This window comes from Vicia villosa, linkage group LG2 (assembly GCF_029867415.1).
Source record: "Vicia villosa cultivar HV-30 ecotype Madison, WI linkage group LG2, Vvil1.0, whole genome shotgun sequence".
Lineage (NCBI taxonomy): Eukaryota > Viridiplantae > Streptophyta > Magnoliopsida > Fabales > Fabaceae > Vicia > Vicia villosa.
Genome location: NC_081181.1, coordinates 128,708,518 through 128,729,593, shown reverse-complemented (window position 1 = coordinate 128,729,593; position 21,076 = coordinate 128,708,518). Strand labels below are relative to the sequence as shown.

At 34.6% G+C, this 21,076-nt stretch overlaps 1 protein-coding gene and 1 pseudogene across 1 annotated transcript; one reads left to right on the top strand and one right to left on the bottom strand.

Moving 5' to 3' along the window:
• Positions 1 to 8,866: 8,866 nt before the first annotated feature.
• Positions 8,867 to 10,935, top strand: LOC131649984 (AAA-ATPase At3g50940-like; annotated as a pseudogene).
• A 1,475-nt stretch (positions 10,936 to 12,410) lies between these two features.
• Positions 12,411 to 14,899, bottom strand: LOC131646771 (dynein light chain 1, cytoplasmic-like). The gene is made up of 3 exons (XM_058916736.1): positions 14,745 to 14,899; positions 13,841 to 14,619; positions 12,411 to 12,732 (listed from the first exon to the last, which is right to left on the bottom strand). Exons 2-3 carry the CDS (start codon positions 14,078 to 14,080, stop codon positions 12,559 to 12,561), a joined length of 414 nt encoding a protein of 137 aa, XP_058772719.1. The 5' UTR covers positions 14,081 to 14,619; positions 14,745 to 14,899; the 3' UTR covers positions 12,411 to 12,558.
• Between the last annotated feature and the right edge of the window lie 6,177 nt (positions 14,900 to 21,076).

The window sequence follows — 21,076 nt, the reverse complement described above, 5'->3', positions numbered from 1 at the left end:
GAATTGTTTGAAAAGTTTTGAAAAGTGTCGTGTGTGTTTAGAAAATATTTGGATAAGAACTTTAGTTTGTAAATAAGCATAGTCCTTTTGAAAATATTCTTTGAAAAGAAGTGGAAAAAAGTATTTGAAATTGAACGATGAGTACGCATTTAAGAGCACCAACCCTAAGTTTAAGTCCTTCTTGTTCTTTAAGATTTTCGTTTGAAAGGGTCTATCCATACCATACGAGGGCAGGAAGTCTTTCAATTGGATGTTTAAGGGTCATTGAAATTTATCGTTCTCCATAAGACTATCCCTACCATAAAGAGGGCAGGTAGTCTAAGGGAAGGATACAATAGTCATTTTAGGAAACAGTAAGGATACCTTAGCAATCGAAGGGACTATCACCATTTAATCGAGGGACGAGATCATATTTATCGTAGGCAACTCGAAGGGACTATGATCTTTATATCGAGGGACTATGATGATTTTATCGAAGGCAACAGGCTAAGGAGTCCCTTCGCTCGAAGGGACTTGACTATTTGATCGAGAAGGCATCATAAGAGTGGTTACCTTAAAGGTATGTGTGTGGCACAATCATGTGGTTAAATTCAGATATTTATCTTGTAGATAAGTGGGCTAATTCATTTTAACAAGGCTTGCACTCCCTAAGATTACTAACCACGCAATTAAAATAAAGGCAGAAAATAAAAGGTCCTAATTACTATTACATCGAAATTGAATAGGCAACCTATACACCTTCTAATATTTAAATAACAGAAATTAAATAAATAAATAAACGACGTAAGGAAAATTAAAATGAAGGCAGAATTAAATAAAAGGCAAACAATTTAATTAAATAAATAATTAAAGACATGCGACATATACTGGAATAGGAGATGAGAAGAGAAATCGCGGATAAAATATGAATTAAAAAAACAGGGTTAAAAAGCCTTATGGCTAAACTTAAGGGTAAAACCTAAGCCTACGGTTTGAATAGACAACTCTTAGATTATTGATATATTCCTAAGGTCCTTGATTAAAGGCTAACCTAAACCTAGTTAAACTAATTATATAATTAATCTAAATTAATTAACCTAAAATTATAAATTAATTATTATCTAACAAACCTAAAATTAAAACTAATTTAAATTATTAAACCTAAATTATAAATTAATTATTATCTGACAAACCTAAAACTAAAACTAATTTAAATTATTAAACCTAAATTATAAATTAATTACTATCTAACTAACCTAAATTAAAACTAAATTAAAAAATTATTAAAATTTTTTTTAGGGATTTAATAAAAAGTATAAAAACAAATAACTATATAAATAAAAATAAAATAGAAGAAGAACCAGGGCTTTGATTAAATGTGGAAAGGCTGGTGTTCTTTGAGATGCACCCTCAATCCTCGGCGTTGGATCTTGGAAGCTGATGATCAGATGGCTAAGTAGTGGGGCACATGACAAGCTCCTATGCATGAGGCACATGGGATCTACATAAAGAAAATTCATGAAAAAACAAGCAAGGGACACGGATCGAACCCTGGACCCTTTAGTCACCGAAACACGCGCGTTCCACACATGCTGCGTTCGTTTCTTGTTAATAATATGAATTCAAAATAATATATACAAAAATATAAAACATAAGTTATTTGTCCAAACCGAGTCAAACTGGGGCCCGACGGACTTGTTGAATGACCACTCGCAAGGAGACACGCAGGCGGAGAGAGGGTATCCTCTTTGACTGGCCGGTGGGAAGGTGCCACGCTTGCAGTCCAACGGGCACGACACTGTTCATCTTCTTCTTTAATATACCTGCGGATTTTCTTAGGGCCCTAGCTGCGGATTCTCTTGCAATAAAACCTGGGCATTTAAAAACCTGCAAAAAACGACTTAAACACAAGATTTAATAACCCAGATCTACTAATTGGAGGGTTGCGAGTATGATGGTGCCATCGTCTTGGTCTATAGTGGTCTATATTATGTAACCCGAAGCATAAAAGCTCCATGCCCTAGCCATGGTGTTTCAAGATCTAGGCCCCCAAGCTTCATTCCAAGGGTTCAATCCTGCTCTAATGATCATTAGGAACTTGTACATATGGTTAGATTTTGCTTAAACACATTAAATCATTAGATACAAAAATCAAGAATGCATGTAAATATGATGAGCATGGTATACGAGTTCCTAGGTATATTCAAGCATGGTTAATGATCCAAACCTTCCTTCTATTACCTCAAGAGATGAATGAGACGACTGGAGAACTTTGAAAGTGCTTGGAGTGTTCCACACAAATTTTCCAAGTTCTTTTTATATTTTTGTAACCTTGAAACCCTAATATTCTTGGCATCTTTTCTCCTATTCTCGTCCTCCCTTGTGGCTGGGAATTATGAGAATATATAATGGTGTGAATTAGGGTTATTTTCATGGGCTTGGACCATTGTTTTGCTCACATGGAAATTTGATTGAAAAAATATAATATTTCCTTCTATTTTTGGATCAATACCATATCTAATCTCACCAAGCTTGATTTGCACGAAATTTGATGAAAAATATGGAGGTTATTTGATTGGATATGATTGGGAATTAGATTCAAAACAAATCTCCTTCATAAATCTTTGATTTTTTTAATTTTATTGAATTTTAAATGAATAAAAATTCAAATAAAATTAAATAAACTAAATAATTTCGTGGCAATTGGATTTTGGAGCCTTGGATATCTTGGGGATCAAGCTTGGACCAAAAAGATTGGGTTTGCTTGCAAAGAAATTCATTTTGAACCACTTTTACTTCACATTTTTCTTTCAAAATTGTCCAACTTTGACAAGGCATACCTCCCTCAATTATTAAGGTATGGAAAATTTCTAGGACTTTTTGGAAACCTCAAGATGTTCTTTACAAGCCACTTTCGAAACTTTTTTCCATTTGAAGATTTTATCTTAATGATATGGGCTTTGACAAAAACTGCTTTTGGTTGACTTTCAAAAAGGACCTATAATTTTTTGATCCATATCTCTCAAATGAAGCATTTTTAGACTTGTCATGTGAGAGGAAAATTTGTAGAGAATTCAATTTCCTTCAAAATGAGCTTTGGATGGAAAATTTCTGATGTTCCATGTGAAAGTTATGGCTGGTCAAAGTACAGTTGACTTTTAGATCAAAAACCCTAATTTAGAAACTTTAGGTTTTGTTGACTTCTGAACTTTCCTTGATGAATCATGATCAACCCTTGATCAAATGATGAATGATACTTCAAAATGAGGATGTTGACCAAAAATCAGAAATTTTGACTGTACTTTGACCACATTTGACTTTTATGTCAAACTAGTCGACTGTTGACTTTCTGAGCAATTGACTGAGCAATCCTTGGAATTGAGGCTTGTATTTTTTCATCAAGATAGTTTGAAATATTATAGGCCATATGAAATCCATTGGAGATCTTGATCCATCAATTTCCTTTAAAGAATTCAAAACCCTAGTTTAGTAAGCCCATGTTTAGGAGAATGTGTCTTGGGTTAATACTGGAACCTTGAACCTTTGTCTGAGATTGAAAAGTGAAATGAGATAGGAAAATTTTGGGGTGTGACACTTGAGTTAGTTGATTCTTGTTTAGGGACAAACAGGTTTAAGTTGGGGAGAGTTTGATAAGTGTCAATTTGTAGTGCTTTTGTATATATAGTTTTGTGGCACTTATAGTGTTTTTGTGTAAATTATGTTGAATAATGCCCCGTTTTGTGTGTAAATACGTTTTGTTTGTTTATACTCGTGTTTTGGTTCCTTTATGTACCATTTGATAGTTTTCTATTCACTTTGTAGGTATTGAGGCGTATTTGGAGCATGGACAATAAAGTGTCAAAGACACGGCTTCAAACGCGCGATTTTGAGCAACGGAATCAATTCATCAAAGAATAAGGATTAAAATAAGGATGATAAAAATCATCAATTTGGATTCAAATTTGTCATTGTTAGATAGAGCATTGAATAAGCTTTCCAACGCTTCGAACCGGGCGCAATTCGGAGTTACGGTTCTCAAGTTATGGCGAAAACAAAATTTGGTTTTTTTCTGCTATCGCTAAGCGAAATCTCCTGGGACAGCAACTCGTTAAAAGGGGAAAAAAACGCATGTTTAGGTTATGCTTTGGGGTATTTGTTCCCAAACCCTTAAACCTTCATTTTTTGGTCATTAGAGCTTAGAAGACAACATTTTTGGCTTGCTCATGGATGATCCGGATTCGGGAGCTTATTGGATTGTGTTTGACACCGCGAGAAATTGGGTTTTCTTCTCTTCCTCTTCTATTTGTTACCATTTATGTTGGGGTTTTGTTGTAAGTATACTTTGTTTATATGTATATTTATTGCTCATGGTGTTGTTTAATGCTTTCATTACAAATCTTCATTAGTGATTGCTTTCTCTATGTGGATTTGGATTGTTTCAGACATGGATGATTCGAATTCGGGTTTAGGAAGAACATTTATTGGGTTTTAATTCTAGATATAGATTAAGGCTTAGTATTCACTTGTGTATCAAAGTTTAATGCTTCTGTGTTGTTCGTGTTGTGCTGAGAAATCGTTGACGCGAGCAAAACGGTTGATTTCTCACTTTGCGTTAGACATAACCTCTGTGTGAGTGGTACGTGATGATGTTGATGAGTAGTTTAGGTTGATTTCAATTGAGTAGTAAGTTTAAGTATTTAACAGGTATATGAGTTCCAAATCTCGAGAGTCTCTATTGTCCGAATAATGAAATTCTTTTTATGTTCATAAGTTAAATTCCCGCATTTACTTTAAACCCATTTTAACTCGAGCTCAAAACCATAGAAACCGTTGAACGGCAGTTCGATAGCACTAATCATTGGAACAAAATGGGTTTTCAGAAACAAGCTGAGTGAGAAAAGTGAAGTCATCAGAAACAAAGCCAGACTGGTTGTTCAGGGCTATAGTCAGCAAGAAGGTACTGACTATACAGAAACCTTTGCACCAGTGGCCAGGTTAGAATCTATTAGATTGTTAATTTCATTTGCCACTCAGAATAACATCACTCTGTATCAGATGGATGTTAAGAGTGCCTTTTTAAATGGTTATACAGATGAAGAAGTTTATGTCCACAAACCTCCTGGTTTTGAAGACTCTAAGTCTCCAGAACATGTTTTTAAATTAAAGAAATCATTATACGGTTTGAAGCTAGCTCCCAGAGCTTGGTATGAAAGATTAAGTTCTTTCCTTCTGGATAATGGTTTCACAAGAGGAAAAGTAGACACAACTCTCTTCTGTAAAACCTTTAAAAAGGATATGCTAATTTGTCAAATTTATGTTGATGATATTATTTTTGGAACATCTAATGCTACACTTGGAAAGGAGTTTGCTAAGTCTATGCAGGCATAATTTGAGATGAACATGATGGGAGAACTCAAGTATTTCTTAGGCATTCAGATCAATCAAACTTCTGAAGGAACTTATGTTCATCAGACTAAGTATGTCAAAGAGCTTCTTAAGAAGTTCAATCTATCTGAAAGCAAAGAAGAACTTCATCTTCAACCTCACAACATTGTAATATTTTAGTGAGTGTTAGAACTTAAACTTGAGAGAAAAATCACTTGGTGATTATAGCTTATTAAGAAGCAATTTAATTTCTTGTAATATTTATTTTACATTGATTGTAAAAGGAAGTTCCTAGAGTGATCAAGTTGTGATCTGTAGACTCTAGAAGACTTAGAGGTTATCTAAATGGAGAACCATTGTAATCGGTTTGATTAGTGGATTAAATCCTCAGTTGAGGTAAATCACCTTGTCAGGGGTGGACTGGAGTAGTTTAGTTAACAACGAACCAGGATAAAAATAACTGTGTGATTTATTTTTATCTACCATTTTTAGAAGAAACCCTTATTCAATCCCCCCTTTCTAAGTGTTTTTCACTCCTTCATTTACCGCTTCAACAGCCAACACCAGCAAGTTACACCGAACTTCCTGGATCAAACGGATACCTTGATGGTACTTACAGGAGATCTGAATTCTCACTGAAGTTGCACTAGTCTCTTTAAGAGAGAGACAATGTTTTGATCTGCTTCCTTTCTCTTCAGTGCCTAACTACAGCCTAGTCAGTAATTGCTATAATTCTTCACACACACAGACCATAAACATGATTCTCAACATGCACTTCCTTGTTTCTCCACAACCATAAACAGTGGCAAACAGTGTCCCATATATCATTCCAACGAAATTCTCCTTTCCATTTCTCATTATTCTGAATATTCTCATAGAACCAACTCGCTGCAGTACTCATAAAGAAACACCCGCGTTTAGGTATCCGTAGAAATTGGTACCACACTTTCGAAACAATCGGAAAATCCCTCAATACATGAAGAAGAGTCTTTGTCACCCTTCCACAATAATGGCACATTCCTTGCCCTATTCCCATCCTCTTCTTCTTCATGTTTATCAATAGACGATCATGCAAAGCCAACCAAATAAAGTAGCGAGTCCTCTCCGGCACAGCTAGCTGCCAAAACAAACTTCAGGGTTCATGGTCGCCTGTTATATTAAAACCACTAATAGTATGATACATACATGTTACTGTGCACTCATGAGGCTACCCTCCTGCCATCGATATCTCACCTGCACTGTTATCCTCTGGCGGCGTAAGCTTCGAAGCAAATTTTAAAAGCAAATCTTTCGGCAACCATGACCGTAACATCTGCCGATTCCAACATCCAGAATCTGTAGTAAGGTCCCTCATTGTACACCCCTGAAGCACATTGGGAATAGCAACATGCTCCGTTATAATTAACCCCGGGGAAATCCATGCATTATGCGAAGCATTCACGTCCATTCCATTGCCAACACTCCAGAGAGTAAACTTTTCAAATTGCGGTCGTAACTCCACCAAGCTCTTCAAAAGCGCTGAATCGGTAGCTCGCTTTTTAACCGCGAAAAATACCACTATGTCTGCCATATTTCTCATGTAAAATCTTATAGAAAAAATCCACATTGTTGCTAGCAACTTTCACACCTAACTTCATCAGATAAGTTTGAGTCATCTTTGGTAAATTACGCAGTCCCAGTCCCCCTAGTTTCTTAGGAAGTATAACTACATCCCTTCCGCATGCCATCTTCGTTTATGTTCCGTGTCACCCGAAATAAATCTTCGCTGAAGCTTTTTTATATCCTCCAAGCAAGTTTTAGGAATATTGGCAGACATCATACTGTAAATTGGAGCTGCCTCCAAAACACTTTTTGCTAACGTGACTCTCCCCTCGAACGATAAATGAGTAGTTTTCCACATAGCTAACCTCGCTTGCACTCGCTCATTCCCCTTGATGCTCTATCTAAGAGTGGTGCTCCTAAATATTTACCAAGATGCATTGTTTCCTTAAAACCTGAGATTTGCAGTAGCTTCATTCGAACACTTCTAACCACATTCTATTACAGTTTAATATAACCCTTAATTCTAATACATTTTTTTTATTTAAAGATAATAAATGCTATTCAATATCAAGAAATTTTTAACATTTTTGTAGAAAAAAGATTTTTTATAAAATGATAAAATAATGCTTAATATTTACATATGTTTTATTTTAGAGTAATGTTATTCTTACCCCCAACACTTACACCAAACACTGTTCACCGTATTTATACGGTGAATAGTTTTTTTTAAATAAAAAATTAATATTTATAAAAAAATATTTTTTTTTATTTTTAAAATCACGGACAACAGTGTTCATGTACGAACATGCATTAACCAATTTCATTACTGCATTAACCAAGTTTTTACACTCCATTAACCAAGTTTGATGACTTCTAAAAATTATTTTTAATATATGGATGTTGCATTAACCAATTTCATTACTGCATTAACCAAGTTTGGTGACTGCTAAAAATTATTTTTAATACCTGGATGTTGCATTAACCAACTACATTACTGCATTAACCAAGTTTTTACACTGCATTAACCAAATTTGAGTAATGCTATTCTTACACCCATGAACAGTACTTTACAATAGTCATCAAATTTGGTTAATGCAATGTAAAAATTTGGTGCCTATTAAAAAAAATGTAAAAACTTGGTTAATGCAGTAATAAAGTTGGTTAATGCGATATTCAGGTATTAAAAATAATTTTTAGCAGTCATCAAACTTGATTAATGCAGTGTAAAAACTTGTTTAATGAAGTTGGTTAATGCACGTCCGTACATGAACAGAGTCATCCTTAATTTTAAAAATAAAAATAAAATTATTATTTTATTTTTAAAAACATTGTTCACCGTAGAAATACGATGATGTAAGTATTGGTGTAAGATTTGGATGTAAGAATAACATTACTCTTTATTTTAAATACTATAACAACAAAAAAAATATTTATAACAACAAAAAATATATTTGATCAATTTGTCTAAACCCTTCAAAATCCACTTTAATATAAGTTTTTAATATAAGTTTTAAGTATTTTCGACTAAAGAATTTTTTATTATTAAAAAAAACCTAGAGGATTTTTAATGTTAGGAGTAAAAACAAACAATTAAAAATTTTCCCAATCCAATCAAAATTCTCCTTTTATTCAATTCTGTTTTTTTTTTCAAAAATCTTCCGGCCTTTCCTCTTTTTTCAACCCTTAATTTTCTCATTTTAATAAACTCCTATAGTTTGTTTCCTTACTTTTTCTTAAATCATGTTTAAAAAAGTTAGAATCTTATAATCTTTTATAGTTTGTTACTTTCCTAAACAACAGTTGTTTCTTTGATTTTCTCAAATTAAAATTCCACCATGAAAATAGAGATTCAAAACAGCTTTTTAAAAAACCCTATCAGAAACCCTATAAATAAACAAGAATATCTCTCTACTCTTCCCATCACAGTTCACACAGCTTCCTCACTCTTCACATCATCATCATGGTGACTAACAGATTTTATCCCTCTTTTTCAAACATTGGTTCATCATCCTCATGGTTCGAGATATATGCTGCTTTCTCCACATTCATGATGATTTTCAGAACCGCACTCAACGATCTCATACCCTTAAAACTTCAAAACTTCATCCTCTCAAAGCTACAAGCTTTCTTCTCAGATTATCAACCCAGTAACGAAGTCTCACTTCAAATCGATCAGATTTGGGATGGAAAGACCAACAACCTCTTCTATGCAGCCAAAGAGTATCTCCCTACTAAAATATCCAACACTTACAAATCCCTCAAAGTTGGAAAAATATCTGATCATGACAACTTACTACTAGCTTTTGACGGAAAGCAACAAGCATGGTTTTAAATTGCGGTCCGCAACCGCAATTGCGGCCGCAATATTGCTGATGCGGTAGCCTCCGCATCCGCATCGGGCCGCAATTGCGGTGTGATTTGCAATCACACGTTCAACAACACTAGAATTCACATCAAACACCTTCGCCCATGTTTCTTTCCATATTTTCATCATAATTCAATAGTTTAGAACCCATAAACTCAATTTACATGTGATTTGTAATGTAAAATATTAACATTATGTGTTTTTTAATGGTGTATTTCAAATATTTCCTAATTTAAATTCACACCGCAACGGCCGCAATGCGCATCGCAGCAACCGCAATGGCCGCAATCGCAATACCCGCAACCGCAACCGCATCCGCGACCGCAACCGCAATTTAAAACCATGGCAACAAGTGTCGGATGAATTTGAAGGCATCAAGATTAAATGGATGCTTATTCAAAAACCCGGTAACCATAACGAGGGTTATCAAAGTCCCAATCCCGTTAGAGAAGTAGGAGATCTAGGTTATGGTTTTCCCAGAGGATATCGGTATAATAAGGCGAAAGAATCTACTGAGAATGGATTTGTGTTAAGTTTCGATGAGAAACATAGAGATAAAGTAATGGAGAAATATATTCCACATGTTTTAAGCACTTATGAAGCTATAAAAGCAGGAAATAGAACTCTCAAGATCCATTCCATGCAAACGGGGGTTTGGATACACAGTGATTTCAATCATCCTGCTTCATTTGACTCACTTGCTTTGGATCCTGATCTAAAGAAAACTATAATTGATGATATTGATAGGTTTTTGAAGAGGAAAAAGTTTTACAAAAAAGTTGGCAAGCCATGGAAACGGGGTTACCTATTGTATGGGCCACCGGGGACAGGAAAATCTAGTCTTATTGCTGCTATAGCAAAGTACTTGAAATTTGATGTATATGATTTGGATCTTAGTTTGGTGTATTCTAACTCACAACTTACTACATTAATGAGAGGAACATCTAACAGATCCATCATTGTTGTTGAAGACATTGACTGCAACAAAGAGGTGCTTAGTCGATCAAGCTATGCTGATATGGATATGGATTCTGATCATTATTATGGGGATCAGGTAATTTGTTGTTTTTCTTTTTGTCAATTATCTTATTTGGTTTCTGGGTTTAATCTTTAAAAATCAGTTGAATTTTTTAGATAACTATTTTGGTATCCGGCCTTTCAACGAACTTATAGAAAGAAATTTTTTACATAAATTCCACTTTATAACATATATTTTAATAATTATTTTTGCAATTTTAAAGGTTAATATGGCACAGGCATATCCGGGTAATGGACAAGCTAATAAAAAAAGTTTTACTATGTCGGGTCTTCTTAATTGTCTGGATGGATTGTGGTCAAGTTTTGGAGAGGAAAGAATTTTGATATTTACTACGAATCATAAAGACAAAGTTGATTCAGCATTGTTGCGTCCTGGTCGAATGGATATGCATATTCACCTCTCCTTCCTGGAAACCAAGGCATTCAAAATCTTAGCTTCTAACTATTTGGACATTGAAGAACAACATCAGCCTCTCATTCAACAAGTTGAAGAGCTATTGGAAAAAGTAGACGTCACCCCGGCAGTAGTGGCTGAACATTTGTTGAGAAATGAGGATGCTAAGGTTGCTCTAGAAGGACTTGTTGAATTTCTTCATGAAATTTCAACAGAGGAGAATGAAGAATAATGTTAGGAATTCCACGTCTTTGTAATGATTATTATTAGATACTCTAAATTTTGTTAGAAAATCTGCACATGCATTCTCTTTGCAGAAAGTATGCTTAGATAGGATAACAATTTTATGCTTTAAATTTTTATAAGTCTTAATTTTTTGTTTTTAATTTGGCTAGTAATGTTAATTTAATTATTTGTAAGTTTTTTTAGTATAAATTTTGTTTACTAATTTTTTCATATTTTGAATAATGCTTTTTTAGAATTATTTATGGAAATTAATTGATACAAATTTTTTAATATTTTAAAATTTTTAAAGTTGTTTTTAATATTTTGAATGATTTTATTTGAAATATTTATGGAAATTAATCGATACAATTTTTTTTAATATTTTGAATAGTGCTTTCTTAGAAATATTTATGGAAATTAATTTATACAAACTTTTTAATTTTTTTGAATTCATTACAAATTTTTTCATATTTTGAATTACTTTTTAAAAATATTTATGGAAATTAATTGATACAAATTTTTTAATATTTTGAATAATGCTTTTTAAGTAATACTTATGGAAGTTAATTGATATAAAATTTTTAATATTTTGAATAATGTTTTTTAGAAATATTTATGGAATTTAATTGATACAAATTTTTTAATAATTTGAATAATATTTTTTTAGAAATATTTATGGAAATTAATTGATACAAATATTTTAATATTTCGAATAATGCTTTTATAGAAATATTTATGGAAATTAATTGATACAAATTTTTTAATATTTTGAATTTTTTTACAAATTTTATAATATTTTGAATTATTTCTTAGAAATATTTATGGAAACTAATTGACACAAATTTTTTAATATTTTGAATAATGCTTGTTTAAAATATTTATGGAAATTAATTGATACAAATTTTTTTAATATTTTGAATAATGTTTTTTAGAAATATTTATGGAAAATAATTGATGCAATTTTTTTAATATTTTGAATAATTTTTTTTAGAAATATTTATAGAAAATAATTGATTCCAATATTTTAATAATATATGAATAATGTTTTTTTAGAAATATTTATGGAAATTAATTAATACAAATTTTTTAATAATTTGAATAATATTTTTTTAGAAATATTTATGGAAATTAATTTTTTTTGGAATAAGGCTAGTATATATATCAAAAACAAAAGATGTTACAAGCCAGAAAAGAGAACCACAAGAACAGTATTTATGGAAATTAATTTTTTTTGAAAAAGACATCTCATTCGACTAAAAAGTGTCAGATTTTCATATAACTTACTTTTAGGGTCGATTCTCAAACAATATAGGACTTCAAACTGATCGGTACAAAAACAGATATTCGATAGAAAGAACTACGAATTCAAGATTCTGAGCCCCATTTCTTAGCAGCAAAGGGGAAATACTATACAATAGTTAGAGGGAAAAGGAGTGATGGATATTTAGTAGAATCTCCAACTTTATAATTGTCTTCATACAATCTTTCATATCATCAGATATCACCATTCTTCATAAAACAATCATTTGTTTAATAATAAAGCAACTATCAACTAGCATTTTTAAAGCTAAAGTGAAGAATATTGTATTGCTAGTCACAACAAACTCATGAATGTGCATACAATATAAGATCAAACATGTGGAAGTTTTGAATGGTCCAATTGTTCAACAGCAGTCTTGAAGAGAAGGATATGAACTTTGTCAATGGAAAAATACAAAAAACCACCTACAGAATGAGTGACATAAGAACCAAAGCTAGTACCTACAATGCAATGCCAAGCTGGACCATAAGTAGAATCAAATTCCTGTAATTAACAAAATATTCTCAAAGTTAGGAGTTAGCATGTAATAGAATAATACTAGAGAAAGTTCTAATTTATTTGTTAATTTGTTAAAATACACTAAGCTTGGTAAAGAATAATTCAATATTACATCATTTTTATCATTTAACTATACCTGAAATTTCCATCAATGAAATGAGGGGCCATCTAATCTAACATTTTTTATGTCACAAATAACTTCAACACCAAACCAACTAAGTTCATTAATAAATACAACCAACAGAACTAAAGTCATACTTTTCTGATTTTGGCCATACTCAAGATTCACAATTATAAGTCCAAATATGCAATCTAGAAATTTTACTTTACATTAGTTCTTCACAATTCACAATAAAAAGCAGAATATAAAATCGGGAAAGCCTCATGACACGGCAACAGCACTTAAATTGGACACTAGTAATAGTTTGCGAAAACTAAATAACTAAATGTAACAACATGTGTTAATATTGTGTCGCACACCAGACACACCTTCAAACGAAAGTGTTAGTGCTACATAAACAGAGAATGATGGAAACATTTGGAGGTAGTGAACTTAGATTTGTAATGATCAGTGTGTGCCAGAAACTGTTACAGTCTTGCAGTTGTTTTGGTGTTGGACAATAGAAGACTTCTTTTCTTTTGGTAAAACTAGTGAGAAAGTGTAGTGTAGATAAAAAAAAAAAAAAAGAATAAGCACAACTTTGAGTGATACTATAAAAACGATTTTGGGGATGACAGTTCATTAATGTTACAGCATTATTTCTGGACATCCATCATATGAACATTAACAACAACAAAAATTTGGTCAAAAAAAAATCAAGATCAACAAAGATAGAAAACATAACAATATCTTCAAACAATCTCAATTAAGCTTTTTGATGTCTCAATTAGACCTTAATTGTGATCATCTAAAAGCTAAGATTTATAGTTTCTGAGTTAGCAGAATCAATTCTGAAACTTGTTAAAAGTGGCAGCCATATACACACACAAAAAAGCAATTATGATCCAAACATAAATTGATAAAAAGAACAATTAGAAATCGTAACCCGGAAAAAGATCTTAGTAAAGAAAAAATGAAAGAAAAAAGGGTGACCTTCTTAAGGGTAAGAGCGAGACGTTTACTGTCAAGATTCTTTGATGGCATAGAATCCAAGAGATCAAGTGCAAAACGAAATGCATGGTTCTGCAACATGACAGGCATGTCACAAGCTTTGACTCTTACATTATTGTTGAAATGTTCATGTTGCTCTGATTGTTCGTCGGTTTTCTTCTTGTGTATTAAACTTTTCAGAAACTTGCTTCTTTTCTCTAGTTCTTCCTCTGCACCTTCCATGGATGGAACAGTTTTTTGTTGCACTGCTTGCAAGTTGCAATGTGGCTTTTAAGATTAATTGTTGTAACAACATTAATAAATATGCTTTATGGAAATGGCAAACATCTTTTGTACTCTGTTGCCTACGGAAAAGGAAAGGGCCCAAGAGAAACAAAAGAAAAGGTACACAAAAAGAGAGAGAAGTTACCTAAGTGGTTACATCTCTATTAAAGCATTACTAATTAAGCACCCATTACTACTACTAGGAAGTAATATTCATCTCCAGTATAATGTGCAAAATCCCTCACTCTACCCCCTCCATGATCATCATTCCAATGTTAATTTTTTTCTAAAGAATGTGAATTTGGACATCTATTAGTTGCTTTAACGGACATCTTAGATTCGGTCTTTGTTTTTATAATTGTCAACAAATCTTTGTTACTACTATGTCTGGTACTGTACTTTGTTTTTGGGCATTTTTCAACCTCAAGCTTTCGCAACATTGATGAACTCAGCTTAGTCTCTTTTGAATCTCCAGAGACCAAGTCTACAACTTCAATCTGCACATCAATAAATATCTCTAATGTGTGGCACAAATATTTTTGAGAAGTACAAACATGTTTTCTTTTAACTTTTTTTTAATGTAAGAAATCACAACTAAACAAAATTAACAGTAAATTAAAACCTTCAACTGTGAAAGGCCTCTCTCAGCTCTTTTTCGGTTTACTGCCAACCCACCAGGTAAAGTCTCTTTGCTATAAGAAAACCAAGTTCACAGTTAATAACCAAATAACTTTATATATAGAGTTGCATATCATTTGTTTATACTGCAACTATAATCCAAAAGATGTCACAAAATCATGACAGCAATCGAAAGAAAAAGAATATAACAAATCTTTGTGTTTTAGTTTTGTATTGCAGTATAACTTCTCATAGCTATATGGAAGCGTGCTTGAGTTAGTATTAATTCTTATTCGCTGTAGTCGGTGAAATGACAAATTCACCGTATCGTGTTCCTTGATCAAGATTAGACGGTCCATATTTTAAAATCTATATTAAATATGATTCGTTGGATCTCAATTCAATGGATTTAAATCACTTGACTGCGCGAATGCGACAAAGATTTGACAGCAGCCAGTGGCGGAGTTAAGATGAAATTGTTAAATTCTTTTGAGGGTTCCCACTTAAAGGATTATTCTAAGCAATTGCGAGTAGGGATATTTCATTTCTACCCAAAAAAAAAATTTCATTCTATTTGTTTTCACTTTTTATATTACTAGAAAAAATAAATGTATAAATTATATATATATATATATATATATATATATATATATATATATATATATATATATATATATATGATCGTACCTGATCAGAAGAATCGTCAAGGCAGCGGAATCTGGCTTGGAGAGCAAGATGGGGGGGTACCTGCAAGGTTCTCCGATGCTTAAGTTAGTAGCTATCAGAGAATGAGGGTTGAGAGTGAAGAATAAAATACCTGACCCTTTAGTGAAAGAGGGTATTTATAGCCCCCAGCGTTGGGCCAAGGTTCCCTAATTGGGCCAAATCCAACTGGAGGCCCACGTGCTAGGGAACTGCCATAACGTCCCATGCTAGGGCTGAGTCAGCAGGAGACTCACGTTCCGGATGAGCATAGCGTAGGGTTCGGAGATGGTTGACCGAATCCTCCGCTGCGTGACGCGTGGTCTTCGCGCATGGTTAACTCTTGACGGTTATCCAGTAAATGGGCCCAAATGACTTGGGCCTGCTCGGCTAGTGAGAAGAGCTGGGCCTGCTTGGCCCAGGCCAGAACAGGAGCCTCCCAAGTCATTAGTCTTGTGAGAGTGATGACTTTAACCAAGAGGCTGGCCGAGCAAGAGTACGAATGTTGGTCGTCAACTGGGCTCTCATCGCACGCTTAGGTCGGTGGGGAGAGAAGTTGCTGCTGGGTATACGAGCAGAGGGTGATCGGGTGGCGTCCTCGAAGACCAGTCGAGGAGACGGCTGTCCCTTGGTTTCCACTTGATACGTTTTGGTTGCTTCGTGTCAGTGTAGCTGACAGGTGGCAGTTTGTGGAGACTGTCATCATTGCAGTGCCGTTTTTAGGCATAAATGCAGACTGCGCCGCTTGGGTTTTCAAAGTTCCTTCATGACGCGGCACCTTTTCGTGGAAGGAGGCGCCTTGGGGATGTAGGCAATGATGGCGTCTCCTAGGCTGCCTAGGCTATCATGACACCCTTTGGCCTCATTTCCCTATATAAGGAGCGGGAAGACCATTCATTTGTCACTTAACATTTTGCAAGCTTCCAAGACTCGCTCACAGCTCTCTTCTTCGTCTCGCACATCCTTCCTCCGCTTCTTCAAGTAAGTTCCTCGTCTTCTCCCTGCTATTTAAGTTTTATGTTTTAGCTTTGAGTGCGGCGGACAGGATTGATGAGTGTGTCGAGCAAGGTTCATGAGTTTGCCGAGTAGTCCTAGGAGATCGTTAATTTTCCCATGCGTTCGTCGAGTGAGATTTGAGTGAGAGGGGCAAGAATAGTTGAATTAGACGTCCAGGCCTTAGATTTAATAAAGAATAGTTTGAATGAGCCGAGCGAAGGAGATTGCATGCCTCAGTTAGGGTGTGAGTTTGCCGGAGAGCTAGATGCACCTGCCGTCCATCGCTGTACGTGGCGATTTTACTTTGCGAGTGCTTCTAATTTGGTTCGTCGGTATCCGATGGGGGGTGGAATTCTTTCCTCGTCTCTTTTCCTCGCCCTTTCACTTGACTTGCGGTGGAAGGGTGGATTTGACCAGTCGAATTCACTGTTTCCTCTGCTTTTCAGGTAAATGGCCGACGATAACAAGGACGATGTCGTCTTCGACATATCAGACGAGGATGAAGCTGTTGGTTGCTCGCAGGACGAGGGTGTTCCCCTCGTCGAGACTTCCCCGAGGAAACTCGAGGAATGGGTGGCCGTTGCTCCGAGGACGATTGCGTCGCGCTTCTCGACGCGTCCTAAGGAAGCCTTTAACGTCATCGAGGACCTTGACCAGGACGAGGAGCCTTCTTGGGGCGCCTTTGTGCCTAAATCTCATCAGAGGATTGTTGAATGCAGTATAGGGCAAGCAACAAAAGAAAAATTTGGAAATATTGATCCGGGAATTATCGTCCACAGAGATGGAGAGATGCCATTCAATAGTTTCTATGGTTTCGAGCTCGAGATTGAATGAGCAAAAAGTAAACAAAGATATAGACAGGTAAGAATAAACACATTCTTAGAAGAGAAATAACTTATCAGGAATGTAAATATATCCACTCTTCACAAACATACACTTACCAACCCGTTATACTCAACCTACGATACTCATCTATGTCATCACGTATCTCTCACATAAGCGTCCATCTCTGGAGCACAAACGAGATCATCTCACAACTAAGGTTATCTCTAACGCGAAGTCACGAGAACATTCGTGTTCTCGCGTCGGCGATCTCTCGCGCGCCGCTCAAACACAAAAGCATTAAGAACAGATACAATCGGTGAATGCTAGCTCTAAATCTATCTCTAGAGTTCAGAACCAACAGATAATCATCCTAGATAAGGATTCAAGAAGTTTATCTCTAAAGCAACCCAAATCCCCAGCATAGAGCAAAAATCCAGGATAACAATCAACATAGATTTGTAAAGAAAGTTAAATATAACTTTATAATCGGTAAATATACATAAGATTCAAGTAAATATACAAACAAAACCAACCAAAGAGAAATACACAAAGAATAAGAGAAATGAACCGAAGATCTCTCGGTTTGTCAGCTCCGTTCGACGCTCAATCCACCCCCGATCATCCTTATGCAACCTCCGAAGTTGTTTTCTAAGCTAATTTTACTCTAAGAATGAAGTTGATGGTGTTGGGACTCAAAAATACCCAAAACATAACCTAAAAATGTGATTTTTGCCCTTTTTAACGAGCTGCTGTCTTAGCAGGTCCGCTTAGCGGACCCCCTCCGCTCAGCGGACTCAAAATTGCATCTAGACGCTGATTTGCTCCGCTGGAGCTCCGCTCAGCGGACCCCCTCCGCTTAGCGGAGTCTGCTAAAAATCAGATTTTGTTTTCGCCATAACTCGAGAACCGTAACTCCGAATTGCGCCCGGTTCGAAGCGTTGGAAAGCTTATTCAATGCTCTATCCAATAATGAATGAATGGAAACCAAAATGATAATTTTTATCATTCTTATTTTGAGTCTTTGGAAGTCCGCTTGATGGTGGCTAAGCGGGCTTGCACCAAAACTGCGAAATCGAAGCCGTGCCTTTGACACTTTATTCCTCAAGGCTCCAATAAGCATGAATGCCTATAAAAACAAAGGAAAAACTATCAAATGGTATAAAAGTATATGAAAATACAACTATTCACAAAGTATACGTATTTATATACAAAACGGGGAATTATTCAAACGGTATTAACAAAAGTATCGATAAGTGCCACTATTTACATACACAAAATAAGTACATTTTGGCACTTATCAAACTCTCCCCAACTTGAAACTTTGTTTGTCCTCAAACAATGTCAAATAAATCAAAGAATTGAAAGTAATAAACCAAAGAATTGTGAATCAACAAGTTTTGAAAACCAAAAACAAATGCATGGCTTAATACAAAAACGTATAAACAAAGTAAATACTTACCACTATCCTACAACGACAACATGTAAACGAAACAAATCCTAAGCACAAAAAGCATACAAAACATTCTAACACAATACATGCTTACATCATGAATCACACCTAGTAAAAATTCATCAATGGATGAAGAACACACAAAGGTAAAGGACTTTTAACACTCATCCAACAATCTTGCAAACAAAAGATTAAATTATGCACTCATCTAAAAATCACATTGAAGATACAAAAGCAAGAATCACAAGGACTTTTCAAGGTTGTAATGTGGCTTGGTTAACAAACAAGGGATATATCCTAAGGCTAATCGAAACAAAAACTTGCCTAAACCTAAGGGAGTGATCAATCCACCAAAGATTCAAACAACAAAATCTCGATTAAACTTCTTCCTTATTCCAAGTTGTCACAACCAAAACACCATACTTATAATTATTCGCTTCTTTTTTCTTTTTGTTTTTCAAAACTTTTTCACATTTTTTTTCTTTCTTTTTCTTTTCTTTCTTTTTCACATTTTTTTTCTTTTTTCTTTCTTTTCAACCTCATAGCAACAACCAAATAAGTAGCAACCATTTCTCTCCCCAACTTGAATTCAACCACACCATCATATGAATACTCCATACTTTCTAAGGCAAGGTAAAAATTCATACCAAAAATCATGGTTGAGGGTTCAAGAAAACAAAGAATCAATCATCCATGCAAAAATGAGAACTAAACACTCAAAGATAAGCATTTAGCAAATACAACATGGACATTGAAAAAAAAAAAGCTCAAAAGGGTTAACAAATGATCACACACTCACAAGGTGAATTTAACTATTTGGTTATGGTGTTTGTGCTCAAAATGAAACAAAATGCCTTGATCCTTTTCATGCTTTCATAAAATCAACATAAACAAAAGATTAAGCATAACAAAATCCTGTTAAAACAAAGATTGTGGCCTCCAGCATATGTAAAAAATGGAAAGCTTCCTCACATTTATGGTTTGGGAACTAAAGTGATTCAATCAATAAACAAGTAATGCAAAAGAATGAATGGTATGGTAACTGTACAAATGAAAAGTTTCCTAAACATGTTATGCTATAGAAAGCGATAAATGAGTACCTTGAATGATACAACTTCAAAAACAATATCCTACCATACATCCGCAGGTTGAAACACTCAAGCTTTGGAAAATCACCTCAAAAATCTTCGAATCACCGAACAAAATTTGAGTACAAACAACCAACAAAAGAATTAGAAAAACAAAACTAATATATACTATTAATTAGCCTTGGTGAGAGTGGGAAAAAGGAGTGAACCAAGTGGAATAGGAACTCCACTGGTACAAAGCAAGAAAACAGAATTTTGCTGTCATCACTTAGCGGAGCTAGGCTCGCTTAGCGGATGACAGAAAAACCAGAAAAATCAGAATTGCACCAGCTATTCCAATCACTCACCACTTCACCTAAATACCTCATAAGCAGAAATATAAACAATATTTACAATTGTTGGGGTGCCTCCCAACAAGCGCTTGTTTTACGTCGTTAGCTCGACGCCTTTATTGTTTCAGTGTTTGGAAAATATCCTCCTCTCGTCATGCCATGGTGACGTCTCACCGCACAAGCCTAAAGAAAGTGTCCTAACCAAAGCACTCAACAAACGTTACGAGTACAAATATATAATGATTAAACGAACATAAAAACGAAAGTATACAACTATATACACAAACAAACACATATGTACAAGTATGGAACAAATACAATTATTATCATACAAAAATAGAAAATTGGTGAATGTTGAATTCACAAGTTGAAAAGTGAAGATTTGTTATTAAAGAGCTCATCCGATATCAACATGTTTCACCAACATTCACCAATAAAAGTATACTTATATGTAACATATACAAGTAACTATATGGTGAACATAAACAAGTAAACATGTACAAGTAAGTATATACACTTGAAACTATACAATATATACGTTATATACAAAGCTCAAAACCACGAAAACTATTGCGATGCAATCCACAACCATCCCCGGCAACGGCGCCATTTTGTTGAATGCAGTATAGGGCAAGCAACAAAAGAAAAATTTGGAAATATTGATCCGGGAATTATCGTCCACAGAGATGGAGAGATGCCATTCAATAGTTTCTATGGTTTCGAGCTCGAGATTGAATGAGCAAAAAGTAAACAAAGATATAGACAGGTAAGAATAAACACATTCTTAGAAGAGAAATAACTTATCAGGAATGTAAATATATCCACTCTTCACAAACATACACTTACCAACCCGTTATACTCAACCTACGATACTCATCTATGTCATCACGTATCTCTCACATAAGCGTCCATCTCTGGAGCACAAACGAGATCATCTCACAAC

Bases quoted from the DNA above. Each gene is read 5' to 3' on its own strand.
- LOC131646771 (XM_058916736.1), bottom strand. From the start codon at position 14,080: ATGGAAGGTGCAGAGGAAGAACTAGAGAAAAGAAGCAAGTTTCTGAAA. The intron at 12,733-13,840 runs GTCACCCTTTTT...TGTTAATTACAG, and splicing joins TCGCTCTTACCCTTAAGAAG to GAATTTGATTCTACTTATGG.